General features: G+C 47.8%; 1 protein-coding gene across 1 annotated transcript; it reads left to right on the top strand.

The window, feature by feature from the left end:
• Window positions 1-459: 459 nt before the first annotated feature.
• On the top strand, window positions 460-6,801 carry Il4 (interleukin 4). The gene is made up of 4 exons (XM_057773464.1): window positions 460-591; window positions 855-905; window positions 5,300-5,455; window positions 6,691-6,801. The coding sequence occupies exons 1-4, from the start codon at window positions 460-462 to the stop codon at window positions 6,799-6,801; spliced, it is 450 nt and encodes a 149-aa protein (XP_057629447.1).
• The last annotated feature ends 10,452 nt before the right edge of the window (window positions 6,802-17,253 follow it).

Below are 17,253 nucleotides of genomic sequence, written 5' to 3'. Positions count from 1 at the left end.
CCCAGATGCCACGCACGCCAGACTTTCTTGATATTACTATGTCTTTTCCCCAGGACGGTACCAGCACGCTTGGACACCTGCGACCTCTTCCTTCTGTGCAAAAGCAAAGCCAGTGGCAACCCCACGCTGATAAGATAAATCTACAGGGCCGAGGATGGTGTAATTTCCTATGCTGAAACTTTGTAGATTTTTTTTTAAAGGGTTTCATTTTCCAATTGGTCTGATTTCACAGGAAAATTTACCTGTTTTCTCTGAGGCATTTTTTCTCCTGGAAGAGAGGTGCTGATTGGCCCAAAATAACTGACAATCTGGTGTAACAAAAATTTCCAACGTAAACTCATTTTCCCTTGGTTTCAGCAATTTTAATGCTATATATAGAGATATCTCTGTCAGAATTGCATTGTTAGCGTCGCTTGATAAACTTAATTGTCGCCCATCACTGACAGTGGAGATCTATTGATGGGTCTCAGCCCCCAGGGAGTTGCTATCTTGCTCTGCCTTCTAGCATGTACTGGGAACTCTACCCACGGATGCGACGGCAGAGCCTTGAAAGAGATCATCCACATTTTGAACCAGGTCACAGAAAAAGGGGTGAGTATCTATCTGGCACCATCTCCCCAGACGATCAGGTGATACTGCCGGCGGTTCTAGGCTAGGAGAACCGAGTTGATAGAGAAGCCAGTGGCTGGTGGTTGGAGCAGGACTAAGGACATAGCCAGACTTCAGGAGATCCTGCTACTTCCAACTGCGAGGCAGCAGGGAGTTTTCTTGGGGTAGGGGAGTGAGAGGAGTATGGATGATTTCTCTGTCCTGCTTGGATTTAACGCTTATCTTTTCATCTTGTCTGTGTCAAGACGCCATGCACCGACAGAATGAACGTATCAGACATCCTTACAGCGAGAAACGTGAGTGGAGCCATGGGGTCTGCTTCGGCATCTGTGGGAGGTGGGAGAGGAGGGTTTCCCACAAGTCTGAATGAGAAACTTCGGTGACAGAAAACTAACAGGCCCAAAGGAGGGACTTTTAGACAGACACCGTGGAGGCTCTTACTCCAGTGTAGCTTGCAGTTTCGGATTTGACTAGACTTCGAAAGCATCATAGAACGAGTGGATGTGTCTTCCTAAGTCAGGGTGCAGGAGTGCTAGAGCCCTACCCAGGCTTGGGCGGTATCTATAACCTAGGAGGCCCACAACTGTGTCTGTTGAGAATTCTCTCTCTCTCTCTCTCTCTCTCTCTGTCTCCTCTCTCTCTCTCTTTCTCTCTTTCTCTCTCTCTCCCTCCCTCTCTTTCTCCCTTTCTTTGGCCCATGCATTTCTGAAAAACCAAATACTCTCAAAAACAGATATGGAGATTACAGGCTGAGAAGGCTTTCGCTTTGTCTAAGAGACTTCCTACGGTACCACTAGATCTCCTCTTTCTCAGCCTGGTCAACCTAACAGCCAGCTGGGATGGTGGCCCTCTGTGTGGATCCTCAGCTCACTCTGCCCCACCCCAGTGCCCCTCAGCCTAGTCCGGAACTGCCTGCTGGCTGGAGTCTGACCATCCCGGCTCTGCTTGGGCATCTAGCACCCCTTTCTGCCTCCCGCACTGCCTCCCTCCCACCCCTCCATCTGTAGTGGGAGGGGACAGATGTGACAGCTGATAGTGCATTTTCTCTGACAAACACATGACTGGCTACCTCCATATCAATAGCTCTGTGCTCTTCAGTTCCTGTTTTCATGGAAACACACAAGTGAGAATGAAAGCCCCAAAGCCTTAATTTACCAGTGGTCTCCCTGCTGCCTGCTTCCCACGTGTGCCAGACGGGGGTGAGGTCGGGAGCGCAGCTCTGGGGTAGTCAGGGTCAAGGGCCAGCACCCAGGCCTGATTTACATGAGGACACTTTGCCTGGATGATCTCATTTTATTCAAGATTACTACAGGATGTTTCTGAAGGACAAATGTACATGTATGTATATATGTAAACATTCATATGCATACATGTGTGATCTACATATCTATATATGTGCGCGTGCATATATATCTCATTGTTTAGTAGCTATGTAACCTTAAGTATTTATTGATTCTCTGAGTCCTTCCAGCCAGGAGCCAAATCTACTGTCCTGTCCTAGCAAAGCCCAGGGCAGGGAATGGCTCCCGATAACTGGACCTAAAGGGAGTGCCAGGCCTGGCTGTGAGAACCTTTGTTTTGGCTGCGGTTCTGCCATTTACTGGCCGTCTGGCTTTTGGCAGATCTTGATATACGTCTCATCATCCACATGTGGAGACACAAAGGTTGATTCTGAAGGTCATATGAGGGCCGGGTGGAGGCTAGTTCTAGGAATTTAGCTGAAATTGTTTGTGTGACCAAGTGCACAGCCCTGCTGCAGAGAAGCAACAAGTCTAAGGAAAGCCGTCAGCCGGCCAAGCCTCCATGGCTCCAAGCCTGGGGCTACTCATTGTAGGCCACATCTAGACCACTGTGTGCCCCCACTCCCGCCCCCACTCCCACCCCCACCCCATACTGGCTTTGCTCTTCCTCAGTCTGCCCCACACTTACCTGTGCTTGAAATCAAGCCTTCCCTGACTTCTGTCGCACGCCCTTGTCTCATGGGCTCCCCCCAAATGCTTCAGTGCCTTCCCTGGCTTCTGTCACACGCCCGTCTCATGGGCTCCCTCCAAATGCTCAGGCCTCCTGGTTTTGCTCCCCTTCCTCCCGTTCTTGTCTGTCCCCTGAAGACTAGGCCTTGCTTACTTTCAGAGTGTGGTATTTCTGATCAGGGAAAGGTTATTCTCTAGAGTCCACAAAATCGGTTTGAGGGGGACTACTTCTTTGAGGTTCCCAAAGAGACTACCTTTCTAAAATCTAGTATTTAACTTTTGGGGGGATCAAAGCTTGCAGTCTCTTTAAGCTGGGCAGCACGCAGCTGATGGTAGGGAGACCTCTCTGAGATAGACCCCTGGTGTCAACACTGACAGTGGTCACCTGGGAAAAGCAAGAGGCAAGCACCAAGCTGGCTGTTCTGTGAAGGGCCTCTGGGTGGCCCATCAGCCGCTGGGGTATTTCTTCTTGTTTTGCTTTTTTTTTTTTTTTTTTTTTGAGACAAGGTTTCTCTGTAGATTTGGTACTTGTCCCGAAACTCTTATAGACCAGGTTGGCCTCAAACTCACAGAGATCTGCCTGCCTCTGCCTCCCAAGTGCTGGGATTGAAGGTGTGTGCCACCACCGCCCTGCTGGGTATTTCTTCTTTACAAAATAAAATTAAAGACAGAAGCCCTTGAGATGCTCGGAAGGTGTGTGTGTGTTCACATATATGCATGTGGATGCATGTAGTGGCACCCTCTATATTGTTGCTTTTTCATTTTTTAAAAGACAGATTCTCATTGGCCTGGAGCTTGGCAAGTTAGGCTATACTGGCTGCCCATTGAACCTCAGGGATCCTCCTGTCCCTGGCTCTCCAGCCCTGGGATGACTAAGCTACACTACCACATCCAGTCTTTTAAAAAGTGCGTGGGTTCTGAGGGCTGAACCAGGGCCCTCACAGTTGCCAGGCAAGCTCTCTAGCCACTGGGCCATCTCCTCCCTTCCCACTTGTTTGCTTTAAAGGGTTACCTCATCTAAAGCGCTGGCTGATTAGATCTGGGCCCAGCTAGAGATAAAGGAATGCAATAGGGATAGGATTTGATTTTCTTGGGCCTAACCAAGGCTGGTGGAGACCTGGTGGGGACCCTGAAACAGTTGCTGCCCCAGAAGACGCCTCCTTGGTAGTCGTTTCCTGCCATTCTTGTGAGCCACAGACTCACTTGTGGTAAGGAGCGAGGTGCAAGGCTGGCTGCCTGTCACCGTGTGTTCCCTGAGCCGCAGCTACACCTGCCAGGCAGGACTTTCTCCTGCAAACACACACAACAGGCAGGTGGGGTGGCATGTCATCTTTGGTGGTAAAATCGATGGAACTAAAACTCAAAGGTCCCTGGCTAAGCCGCCTTTGAGACCAGCTCTTTTGAAGTTGTCCCACTTGCGCAGTCTCTTTCCATTTTGAATTTAGTTATTTTTAGAGACTACATACTGATGAGCCGGTGTGGTGGCGCATGCCTTTAAATCCCAGCACAGGAGGAAGAGGCAGATGGATCTCTGTGAGTTCTAGGCCAGCCAGGAGTGCACAGTGAGATCCTGTCTCAAACCCAACAAGACTCTAGTAAGATATTTGGTATTTTCTCTTTCTATATTGGAGACTGAACCTGGCCCTCACACACACTAGGCAAGTACTCTACCACTGAGTTCATCCTCATTCCTGATATTTACCCAAAAATTACCAGTAGAAGGGTTACCTTTGGCTAGTGGGATAAGTGAATTCATTTTTGTTAAGTATACCGTAATAGTCAGGAAAAAATTAGGCGACCGTGAGAAGTGAAAACAGCTGGAAGCTGCCTGGGCAGTGCATCGCCTGGTGTCCTCAGGGTACATCCTGGCTCAGTGGGCTGAGAGTAGGCCGTGAGAGTCACTGCCAGCCTCCTGGTGATGTCAGACCATGGTGCAAGCTGCGGGGTAGCCAGGGTTGTGCACACATCATGGCATAGGTAGCGGCAGTTTCTCTCAGTGGGATACAGACACTGACTCACGCTGACACTCTCCATGATCTGTGCGAGCTTCAGGGGAAGCCAGAGGAAACCTGAGGCCTGGGAAGACAGAGCCCATCCTGCCCCCAGGTTCCCCACTGGTGCCTTCTGTCTTCTGAGACCTGAGTCCTTGGGAAGAGCCGGGAGCTCTTATGTCTACCAATGACAAACAAAGGCTCCTCTCAGAAGCCCCAACCAAGGCCCAGGACAATGGCACCCTCTCCTAGAAGCCCTTCCCGGCCACCGACTGGGTTCCTATCTCTGGCTTTCTGGGGGACATGCCTTAGCCCTCCATCGAGAGGGCATGTCCAGATACTGCTTTCTCCTTGGGTAGGGCCGTGTGCTCCCAGCAGGCATTCGGCCATCAGTAAACATGGAGGTCTCCAGGACCATGGAGGAACAAGAGCCACAGCTGGCTAAGAACTCATATGGGCACCTTGGGCAGACAGGAGAGCCCACAGGGTAGAAAGATGGGGACTGAAGATGTGGACGGGTCCTCCACACTCTGCCATTGACCTAGGTGGGTGACTTTACTGAAGGAACCCTTTCAATGAAACCCTCCATGGAAAAGAACCTGGGAAATTCTGCAGAAATACTTGCATAGAGATCCCGAGCTTAGCAGACCCACCCCTGGGGTAGGAAAATCTCCCGCTCAAGTTCCAAGCTAAGCAGCTGACAGCTTCCTGTATCATTTCCCTTGGCAGGACACCACGGAGAGGGAACTTATGTGCAAGACTTTCCAGGTGCTTCACAAGTTCTATATCCCACATAAGGAGACTCTGTGCTTGGCGAACAATCCCAGGCTTCTCAAAGACCTGAAAAGACTCATCAGGAGCATCCGCGGCCTGTCTCCATCGCCGGTAAGCAGGGCAGGACAACAGCTCACAGCTCACAAAAGACCTGGCGCTGTGGGAACAGCGTGAAAGACCAGCAGACAGAGAGCTCTTGGCTCTCATGGAATGTTCTAGTGAAGTGGTTAGAAGAGATAAGCAGCAAGACAATGCCCAGTTGTGTTCGTGCTATGAAGAAAGACATAGGGATAAACAGAGTGGGTGGCTGGGGAGGGGGCTGATTCTCTGAGCAGATATTTGAATTAAGTGAGGAAGCAGGCTATGAGATTAACAGACAAATGCCCGGATGAAACGCATGTGTTCTAGTGTGGCTGCATCAGAGTTAGGGAAGCAGGTTTAAGCCAGGCGGTGGTGGCGCACGCCTTTAATCCCAGCACTAGGGAGGCAGAGGCGGGTAGATCTCCGAATTTGAGGCCAGCCTGATCTATAGAGTGAGTTCCAGGACAGTCAGGGCTACACAGAGAAACCCTGTCTCCAAAAACAAAACAAAAACAAAGAAGTAGGTTTAGCAGCTAGGCTCATACAAGTCTTTGGATGTGGTCCCAGGGATGGAGGGAAGCAGCTAGAATTGCCATCAGGATGGAGCCCAGGTGTGCTCCAAGTGATACTTGTTCACACTGGCTCCTGGGTGGAGGGGGACAGGTAAGCAAGTGGAGAAGAAGATAGCCCGATGAAGGGCCATTGTCACACGGCCAGGACAGGGATAACGGTGATAGTCACTGATGAATAAACTCAGCACTGCCACCTCACAGTCCCTAAGGGAGGGAACTGAAGCTTTTGTGAGCAAGGTGGCTGGTCCAAGCTATGTAACGATGGTGGCACTGATACCCAAACTGCAACATCAGCATGGAGAGGATTCCTAGACTCCTTATTACGTCACTGTCCCACTCTGAAATGCACCTGCTGGAGGGGAAGGAGGGCAGCAAGACTTGCATCTTGCTTCCTAGGCCGAGTGACAGCACAGCCAGGTCTGAGCCTATGTGTTCTGCTCCCCCTCCAGCATCCTGTCTGTGACACGCCACTGCAGAGGCTGTGGTGTCCTGAAGGCAGATCAGTAGTGACCATAGCGCATACCAAAAAGCAGGCCAGATCTTGCTGGCTTCATGAAAGTCAAACTCAGGCCGAGATAGTCTGGAAGCCCTGGTCTGAACATTGTTTTGGAGGACACCAGAGTGGGCTTGACCGAACACGCAGGCCTGACAGGGAGACCTGATGTACTCACACGATGAACGTTTCTTTTGTAGAAAAACTGCACTGTGAATGAGTCCACGCACACAACACTGACAGACTTCTTGGGAAGCCTAAAAAGGATCATGCAAAGGAATTACTGGCTGTGTGGGAGCTCCACGTCTTAACTTATAAATTTTTAATGGTTTTATTTTTAATATTTATATATTTATAATTAATAAAATATGTATAATCTAACAGCAGTGACAATTAACAGCACTTCATTTGGCAATGAGGTCATAGTTCCTACTGTTACAGAAGCTTGTTTAACTGACAGCCACTACAGTTTGTGTGAGGACACCACAGAAAGCCTGCTTCCTTCTCAAGGAGTCTCCACTTGTGTCAAGGACATAATATACAAAATCATTAAAGGATAGCAGTGGGGTGGGGGCGGGAGGAGGCTGGAGGGATGGCTTAGCGGATAAGGGCACTGACTACTCTTCCAGAGGACCAGGGTTCAGTTCCCAGCACTCACATGGTCTGTAACTCCAAGATCGGACACACACACAGACAGACATGCAGGCAAAACACCAATGCACATAAAATAATAAATAAATAATTAGAAAGGAGGCTGGAGAGATGGTCCATTGGCTAAGAGTATTTGTTGCTCTTCCAGAGGACCCAGGTTCCATCTCCAGCACCCACATGGGGCCTTAAAAGAGTAACTATAGCCCCAGAGAATCTGATGCCCTCGTCTGGCCTCCTATTGGAGGCATGCGTGTGGTACACAGACTACATGTATGTAGACAAAATACCCATACACATAAAAACAAAATAAAATAAAATAGCCAGGCGGTGGTGGCACATGCCTTTAATCCCAGCACTCAGGAGGCAGAGGCAGGCAGATCTCTGTGAGTTCAAGGCCAGACTGGTCTACAAGAGCTGGTTCCAGGATAGGCTCCAAAGCTACAGAGAAACCCTGTCTCAAAAAAACCAAATAAATAAATTAAATAAATAAATAAATAAATAAGTATAGAATAGCCAGGGAGATGAATCCGTAGGTAGGAAAGAATTGACTTCATGGGATTATCCTCTGAACCCTACACACTCAAACCCCCTATACACACACACACATACTCAAACCCCCTACCTCCCACATACAAACCCCCTACTCCCCCAACGCTCACACACTCAAACTCCCTACACACACACTCACACACTCAAACTCCCTACACACACACTCACACACTTAAACCCCCTACCCCCCACACTCACACACTCAAACCCCCTACCCCCCACACTCACACACTCAACCCCCCTACCACACACACATACACTCAACCCCCCTAACACACACACACACACACACTCTCACACTCTAAGTAAATAAAACAGCAGAAACAAAGAGGCATGGCACACACTCTACCTTCCAGAGGAGGAATCACTGAGACAGCAGAGCCTTTGCAGCTGACGAAACAAGAACCAAAAATTTAAAAATATTTTTTTTTAAAGGGCAGGGAATTGGTAGCACATACCTACAATCCAGTCTGAGGCAGGCCAGCATGGATCCCCAGAACCCATATCAAAGTAGAAGGAGAAAAAGCTCTGCAAAGTTGCCCTCTGACCTCTACCTGTGCATCTTATGTACACAATCATAACAAAGAAAAACAGGAGACCTCTGTGACTTGTGTGAGCCTGAGGCCAGCCTGGCCTATACCGGAGCTGCAAGCCAGCCAGAGTTACAAAGTGAAACCCTGTTGCAAGGAAAGAAAACTAAAAGTCACTGGGCAGAAGTGGCCCAGTGGTTAGAGCACTTGCTGCTCTTGAATAGGGACCAAGTTGGTTCCCAGCACCCACAAGGTGGATCACAATTATCTAACTCCAGGGGGTCTGACACCTCTGGCCTCTGGGGGCACTGAACTCATAAACACACATCCACATGCACACACACACACATTTACACGTAATTTAATAGAATCAAAGTATATTTTTTAAAAGAATGTGAGTTATGACCAACATGAATAAATGAGATTTTGCCTCAACTCTGCACCCTCCAAAAACATGAAATAAGTCTTAATTTTTCAATAAGGAAATAAACATTTAACATCTAAAGTTGATAATTGAGAAAACTGTTGTAGTTATGATTGAGGGCTGGAGAGATGGCTCAGTGGTTAAGAGTGCTGACTCCTTTTCCAAAGGACCCGGGTTCAAGTCCCAGCACCACATGGGGATTCGCAACTGTCCAAAACTCCAGTTTCAGGGCATCTGATGCCCTTTCTGACCTCTGTCGGCACTGCATGCAGAACACAGACATGCATGCGGGCCATACACTCACACACATAAGAATGAACAAATCTCAAAAAAATTTAGAGATTAGTCCTGAGTTGGTGACGGCTGTAAGAGAGGCCACAGGGCGAACGACCTTGCTCCCATGTGGAGCTTTCTTTATAGAAAGTGAAGAAAAGTAAAGAACAAGTTAGGAGATCTTGGAATTTATGATGACGGCCACCGGAAGAATAAAAACAAGGGAAAGATGGACAGGTGATCGGGCTAAGGAGGGATGAAGCAGAGCTGGAGTGGCTATTGGCAGTCAGTGCATTTTAAGTCTGTGTGTGTGTGTGTGGACACGCACGTGCACACACCCTGTCCATGTGCATAAGAAACAACACTGTGTTTCATTCTGCTGACCCAGGTTTGATTCCTAGCACACGTGTGGCAGCGCACACCCATCTGAAATTTCAGTTCTAAGGGACTCACAGGCATCGCCTCCTTCACATTGTGCCCGCATATATGAAGGCAAAACACGCGTAAAATCAGAATAAAATGTGTGTGTGTGCATACACATACACAAACACACACACACTTCTTTTTTTCAAGACAAGGTTTCTCTGTGTAACAGCCCTGGCTGTCCTGGAACTCACTCTGGCCTCGAATTCACAGAGATCCACCTGCCTCTGCCTCTTGAGTACTGGGATTAAAGGTGTGTGCACCACCACCTGGTAAAATATATTTTTCAAAAGAGCAAGGGTTATGTCTTAATAACACTTATTTTAAAGGAATGGAAGCAAGAGGAGAAAAACTAGCTAAGGCCCCTGGCATCCAACTTGCCCCTGGGAAGATACTCTGTGAAGGAAGAGGAGTCTAGTAACAGTGACTTGGCATTCTTTTGGCCCTCAGTCACACGCATGTGACGACAATTAACACCAGCACTAAAATCACACCAAAAATACATACCAACTTTTTAACCCCTTCAAAATAAGGGGAAACAAATCAAAAGCTTAAAATCTCACCCTGACCACAGTCAGTTTCACCCTGCCCACATAAAATACCAGTGTGCCAAGGGCAATAAAAGCTTCTAAGGCCAATTGGGGAAGATGCACAGTGACAATTTTAATTTCCTTACTCCTTTGATTGAAACTCATTTGCATGTGCTACCTAACATGAGCTGTGTCTGCCACAGGATATGAATTGTGGGTTTGTACTTGGTATATGAGGCCAGGATGATGAAGGAAAGGCTGTCAAAAAGAAAGACCTAGATCAGACCACAGGACACACACCGGCTCTAGGTCAGTCAATCACACAGGGAGCTCAGATGATCAGGGCATACTAACATTCTTGTTTGCATTCGAACAGAGGGGCTAGACTCTGGATCCTCTGATGGGACCAAGAGAAGAGGAAAACACAGGCTAAGGATAGACATAAAACACACGTGAGGAGAAACTTCAGGATTAAGTGCAAGCCTTGGGGCTTGTGATCGGAGCAGTTACGGAGGCTACCTAGCCACAGCCAGCGCCTGCTCGGTGGACTGTACCTTGTCACTGACAGCGAAGATGGTACCATCGGCTCTCTCCCATCGTCCCTATCATCACTGCTTTGCCCTCAACCACTGGATAGGTTATCTCTAACTGGCACTTGGCAATGGGTAATCAGTACCTAGTGGATAAATGCCTAACAAAACCACATATCTGTGTCTTGTGCGCAACACTTTTGGGGGCGCATTAAGGAATGTTGGCCTCTAATAAGAATGCCATGGGATGTGCCAATCAAGATGGCCCAGCTTGAACACCTGAGTTTGGTCCCAGGATCGACATGGTAGGAGGAGAGAACTGGTTTCCACAAGCTGTCCCCTGGTCGCCACAGGTGCTGTTGCATACACGTGTCCCTAAGTGCTCACGCACACACATGCACACATGCAAATAAATAAACGTAATCTAAAAAATGGTCCAAGGATTTTTTTTTTTTTTTGGTTTTTCGAGACAGGGTTTCTCTGTAGCTTTGGTGCCCGTCCCGGAACTAGCTCTTGTAGACCAGGCTGGCCTCGAACTCCCAGAGATCGGCTTGCCTCTGCCTCCCGAGTGCTGGGATTAAAGGCGTGCGCCACCACCACCAGGCTCCAGGGATTCTTTTTGTCGCTGCTCTCTTTGCACCATTCCTGTGACCTTGGTTTTTCTTTGTCTGCCTGCACCTGTCTTCTCAGGTGGCATCCCGCAGTATCAAGATCCTCCAAGGATGGGGCAGCTCAAAGCAAAATGCAGCACCCAACTTCCTTGTGGAAGAGGCGTGTCATGCGCCTTCAACACACAGGTCAGGGGCTCAGCTCTGTCAATCTCCATCCAGGGCAGGTAGGGGCTGTCTTGCATCTTGGGGCCAATCTCTTGTTAACTTGCAGGGTTAATTTATTCAACACAAGGTAGGGTTCCACTCTTGGGCACTGTAGTTCCTTAAGTAACTGTCATGGCTGACATCTCTTGAACTGGCCTCTCTTAAAAAAGAAAAGAAAGGTTTAAGAGTCCTCCTGCTGTACTAGGGATTGAACCCAGGGCCTTGTGCACAGTAGAGTACCCCCAGCCCTCTTGGTCTCCCACCCTGAGACCATGACATTCCCACCTTAGCTCTCCAGATTGCCTCTGTGTGGGTGTGTGTACGCACAAGTACATATGGGCATGTGACTTTACATTGCAATGTGAAGGCCAGACAATTGCATGTGTCTTTCTCAATCACTATTTTTCTTTTTCTGAATGTGTGTGCGCATGTGAGTGTGCGAGTGCATGCCCGTATGTATGCATTTAAGTGGATGTGAGTGTGTGCCTGTGTGTACCTGTGCGGCATGGCACACATGCTGAAGAACAGTCAGCCCTCTCTCCCTCCTTTAGGTCAGTATCAGACACTGACCTCAGGCTGGTAGGTTTGCACAGCAAACCCCTTTACCCTCTGAACCATCGCCCCGACTATCTTGCTTCTTAAAACAGGATCTTACTTAACCTGGAGCTCACCCTATAGGGTAGATTGGCTGGCTAGCGAGTGCCCCAGATCCACCTGTCTCCACCTAACTCTGGGCAGGTTTGAGCTGCTATACCCGGCTTCTGTGTGGGTGCTGGTGATGGGAACTCAGGTCGGCATGACTACTCTGTAAGTGTCCTTACCCACTGAGCCATCTCCCCAATCCCAAGGCACACTTAATTAACCAGGACACTTAGACACTACTGTGGGAACTGGTGTGGAGGTGCCCAAAGAACTAAACACAGGTCTCCCGCGTGTTTCAGTTACTATGAACCAGGAGGGTTGTGAGTGAGCACACCACAGGGATGCTCGTACATTCACGATTGTTGTAGCTCTGTGAAGCATGGAGATATGGAACCAAGATATCTACCGACAGATAAACAGAGGATATGCTGTTCGGACACACAGTGGATTCATGCTTAGGCATGAAGAATGAAATCATGGTGTTTACAGAAAGCAGATGTAGCCCGAGATTATGTTAAGCAAAATAAAGCCAGATACAAATTTTTCCGTTTTATGCAGAATCTGGATTTAAATCTGTGTGTATTTAGAGTGTGTGCACATGTGTAAAGTGAAAGGGAACTAAGGGAGGGGGGACCTACAGGGGTGGGGTGACCTGTGAGAAGCACAAGCCAGGACTATTTGGAGGAAGGATGGAGAAGGAGAGAGGACGATGAGTGCTAATTAATCACATTATGATGGTGTTTGAGCATGAGGATGCTACAAGGAAACCAACCATTCTGTATGGTAACTTAACAACAGAACGGAGGCCGCCTGGCCAGTGGGGGTGGGTGGAGGCCGCCTGGCCAGTGGGGGTGGGTGGGGCAAGACTCTAGGTGGAGATCAGAAGTTGAGGCCAGCATCGGATTTCTGCAGCCTCTCTGGCACTTTTAGGTTGGGTTAGGCAATATCCTCTTTGTTCAGATTGGTATCAGACTCTGAGAAAATTTTATTCAGTTGTAAAGTCCCAGCTAAATTCTTAGCTACAATGGGAGAAACGCAGCCTTTGATTACAACTCAAATTTCCCCAGTCCTCTGAGAGGCTGGGGGAGGGGAGCAGGTGTGGGAGGACATCTGATCTGTCCCAGGCTTCAGAGAGCCACACCGTGTCTGGGTAAGACAGCCCGATGTTCTGATAACACTGATAAAAGTAACCTGAAGGTTGGGTCGCAGGAAGCCCAAGATAAATGCTGAGAGGAAACAGGTTGTTTTTGAAGTAGCCTCTTCACCTCCACTTTCCCACACAAGGGCTCAGCTTCCGAAGGAAGACGGAATACCTGATTTGCTTTGCAAATCAAACGGTTTAAGGAGCAATTCTGCTAATCCACTAACAAATGTGCCTGGAGGCCCCGCCCCTCAGCCTGAAGCTCAGACCCCAAAGGCTTCAGAGCCCCTGGACTGTTCCTGCTGGACTTGGGCTCACAGTAATTCCCACTCGTTCAGATACTGCCTAGTTTTACAATGGAACTGAGTGATTCACTGGAAAAGATGAAGGCAGGAAACAGCAATGGTGGCTAGCCTTTGGTGTCTACTGCCCATGATCTCAGCAATCAGGTGGAGTCAAGATGATCAGAAACTGAAGGTTACTCTTGTCTCTGTACAGAGTTGGAGGCCAGCCTGGGCTAAACAAGACTGTCTCAAACAAACAAAAAGCATTGGGGTGGGGGGCCCCTAAGAGATGGCTCAGAGGTTAAGAGCACAGACTACTTTTCCAGAGGACTGGCATTTAGTTCCCAGCACCAATGCTGTGTGGCTCCCAAATGTCGGTAGCTCCAGCTTAAGGGGATCTGACGCTCCCTTCTGGCTTCCACTGGCAATTGCATCACGCCCACCAAACACATAAATAAAAATAAAATCTTAAAAGCAGAGAAGGGACATGGCTGAGAAGACAGCTCAGCAAGTGAAGTGCTAAGTTTGGCCCAGCACCCATTAAGAAGCAGAGCATAGCAGCATCTGGCCTGGGGAGGCAGAGAAAGGACCATACCTGGGACTCCCGGGTCCGCCAGCCTGGCCTAACCAGTGGTCCCTTGGAGCGTAAGAACACTGCACCTGCACACACACGCACACACGAGGTGTACTCATGTGCCTCCCCCCAAACTAATGCTATTCGTCTCAAAGAAAGGAGTAGGGAATGGTGACCCAGAGTCAACCAGGCCAGAGATAGGGAGGCCATTAGATCATCTAGTCCATTAGATCATCTAGTCCATTAGATCACCTAGTTCATTAGATCATCTAGTCCATTAGATCACCTAGTCCATTAGATCACCTAGTCCATTAGATCATCTAGTCCATTAGATCACCTAGTCCATTAGATCATCTAGTCCATTAGATCACCTAGTCTATTAGATCACCTAGTCCATTAGATCATCTAGTCCATTAGATCACCTAGTCCATTAGATCACCTAGTCCATTAGATCACCTAGTCCATTAGATCACCTAGTTCATTAGATCACCTAGTTCATTAGATCACCTAGTTCATTAGATCACCTAGTTCATTAGATCATCTAGTTCATTAGATCATCTAGCAATCGGAAGAATTCTTGAGGGCTGTGCAGACAGCTCGGCTGGGCAGTTAAGAGCACTGGCTGCTCTTGCAGGGCTGGAATTCAGCTTCCAGGACCCACAGTTCTGAGGGATCTGACGCCTTCTCCTGAGACTGTAGGCACCAGGTGCATTTACAGTGCACATACATAGATGCAGGCAAACATGCAAACTCATAAAACAACTTAGTCCTTAAAAAGGAAACCGTGAAGCCATCCATTCCTAGAGGACATCAGGCTTTAGAGAAGTTTGCTTTTGGGGGCTTGTCCTGGAGTCCTCTCAAGTGTCCCTCCCACAACCAAGAATAATTCTGCCCTAGTTGTCTACGGCCTCAGACTCACTGGGGAAGTATGAGGGGAGATGGTGGCATCGGCACAGCCATGGAGAAGCCGGGACCCCAGTTAGGGGTGACATTCCCTGCACCTCATTTCCAAGCTGGACTCCTGAAGATGGCCGCATTCTGGCGCAGAGGGGGGGCTCTATAAAAGCTAGCAGAGAGAAGATTATCTGGGTAGAAAAGGGGGCCACCGAGGCAAGCAAGGGGGATGAATATGAGCAAAGCCTAGTGAAATGCATGTCTGAAAATGGCAAACAACACGCAGTCACTGTATGTTAACTTGGAATAAAAAAAAAGTTCTTTAAAGTAATCATTAAGTCAAACCTTCTCAAGGCCCAGGCTGAACTTCTTTAGCCTGTCTACCACACACATGGCAACTCGTAAATGTAACTCCAGTTCAAGGGACCCAACACTCTCTGGTCAACACAGGCACACAGCACACACATGGTGCACACATGTGTAAGCAGACACAACAAAATAAAAATCTCTTAAAAGACAGTAGGCATTGGGAGGAATTTTATTTCTCATCATGCTGCATGTGCACACAACACTGATATATACAACTTAAACAAATACAATTTATACATAAAATACAACCGAAGTGTGGTTTTTGAATTAACACAGCCAACTTATTATACAGTTTGTGTCCTGGTTGGTAACAGCAATACAGCAATGCTGCTCAGGTTTCCACGAATTCTAATTAGTCAAAACTGCAGGGTCAGCTCAAAGGCACTAGGAAGAACTGTGTTTTCTAGTAGTTAAAAGAAAAAGAACAAAGAAGAAAACAATTCTATATATTAAGACATGGGGGAGAGGGGCTGGGGTGTAGTGGTGCATAAATGTAATCCCAGCAATTGTGAGGTGGAGGTAGAGGAGGATCAGGAGTTCAAGGCCAGCCTGAGCTACATAGAGGGTTTGTGGCCAGCCTAGGCTAATGGGAGTCTATCTCAGAATGAAAGGAGGGAGGAGAAACTGGGTGGACACAGTGTGTGCAAATGTAAACGTCGCCCGTCCGTAACTCACAGCTCTACAGAAAAGAGGGTGTTCCTTGTGCTACACCTTAAAAGGGGGCAAGGAGGACGGGACACATTCTAAACCTAAGATGAAAACAGAAACGTTAAAACTGTAATCATGACTTTAAAACCATGTCGTAGATGAAGCAACACTTTCCCCTGCAAAACAACCTTGATATTCCAGCTGCCAAAAACACAAACTAGAAAATCACCTTCTCCAGAATGTAAACATCTTGTGAGAGGATTCTGTTGTCAGGGAAACACTGGCTGCACAGCCTTCCCTCAGCTAAGCCTGAACATCACAACAGACAGAGTGGAGCGCCTGGCTGTCAGAGCCAGCTTCCTGCTAGGGTTCCTTTCAAGTAAATAAATATTACTTTTTAAATTAAGGGGAAAAAGGATACTCATCAATACCCTATTTATAGGTCTGTGCCACTCATTTAAAATCTGTACATTTATTTTAAACATTAAGCAAGTTTGTTCTTCATCTCTATCCATTCAAGAAATCAACACTGAAAATACAAACTCCTCCTTTGTGGACAAAGACACAGGAAGTGAGGAGCAGTCAGTGCTGCTGTGACAGAAGTGGGTGTCCTACCGTCTTCAAACGGACCTCCCAACCCGGCAGGAATCTAACACGGTTTTCAGAAAATGAACCATGTCCGCCTGGTCAGAGCAAACACTTTCATGAACACACTGTTTGGTGTTAGGACATCACCTGTAATCATAGCACCTGGAGGCTGAGGCAGAAGAATCCTGAGTCCCAGGCCAGCCCGGGCTAACACCGAGAGATCCTATCTCAAAACAAGAAACAAGCAAGCAAACAAAATTTCTAAGATGTTTAGAGAATTTTCTCAATATTTTCAGTTTTTTTTTTTTCCTTCAAGACAGGGTTTCTCTGTGGTTTAGGAGCCTGTCCTGGAACTAGCTCTTGTAGACCAGGCTGGCCTCGAACTCACGGAGATCCGCCTGCCTCTGCCTCCCAAGTGCTGGGATTAAAGGCGTGCGCCACCACCGCCCGGCAATATTTTCAGTTTTTATGGAGTTATTTTGTTATTGTTATAGGTTTTAACACACATTAGAGAATCAACATCTCTAATGTTTTAGTTTAATTCACAGCAGATATTCCTTCCAGGCCAACTAAATTGTTAAATGATAGAAACACAGACTTTTAAAATGAAAGCATGTAGATTAATTTTCCTTACAGGTTAAATTAAGATTCTGTCATTACTAACAGTTAAATTTACACCATGAAGAAATTAGACATCACCAAGATGCTTGGCTCACATGAGCCTTTATGAAACACACACTCTGCTCAGTGCGCCACAGTACCCAGGCCACTCACTACCTTGAGGACACTGCCACCGTGGCCACGGTCATATCAGCACACACTGCACATACAGGACACTCTCTTTCTGGAAGACTCCACATTTTCCGTCACCTCACCAGGCTGCACCTCTACTCAGTCA

This window comes from Chionomys nivalis, chromosome 7 (assembly GCF_950005125.1).
Source record: "Chionomys nivalis chromosome 7, mChiNiv1.1, whole genome shotgun sequence".
Lineage (NCBI taxonomy): Eukaryota > Metazoa > Chordata > Mammalia > Rodentia > Cricetidae > Chionomys > Chionomys nivalis.
Note: the sequence above shows the minus strand (reverse complement) of the source record. Positions and strands in the feature narration are given on the sequence as shown.

Bases quoted from the DNA above. Each gene is read 5' to 3' on its own strand.
- Il4 (XM_057773464.1), top strand. From the start codon at position 460: ATGGGTCTCAGCCCCCAGGGAGTTGCTATCTTGCTCTGCCTTCTAGCA. The intron at 906-5,299 runs GTGAGTGGAGCC...TTCCCTTGGCAG, and splicing joins ACATCCTTACAGCGAGAAAC to GACACCACGGAGAGGGAACT. The intron at 5,456-6,690 runs GTAAGCAGGGCA...TTTCTTTTGTAG, and splicing joins GCGGCCTGTCTCCATCGCCG to AAAAACTGCACTGTGAATGA.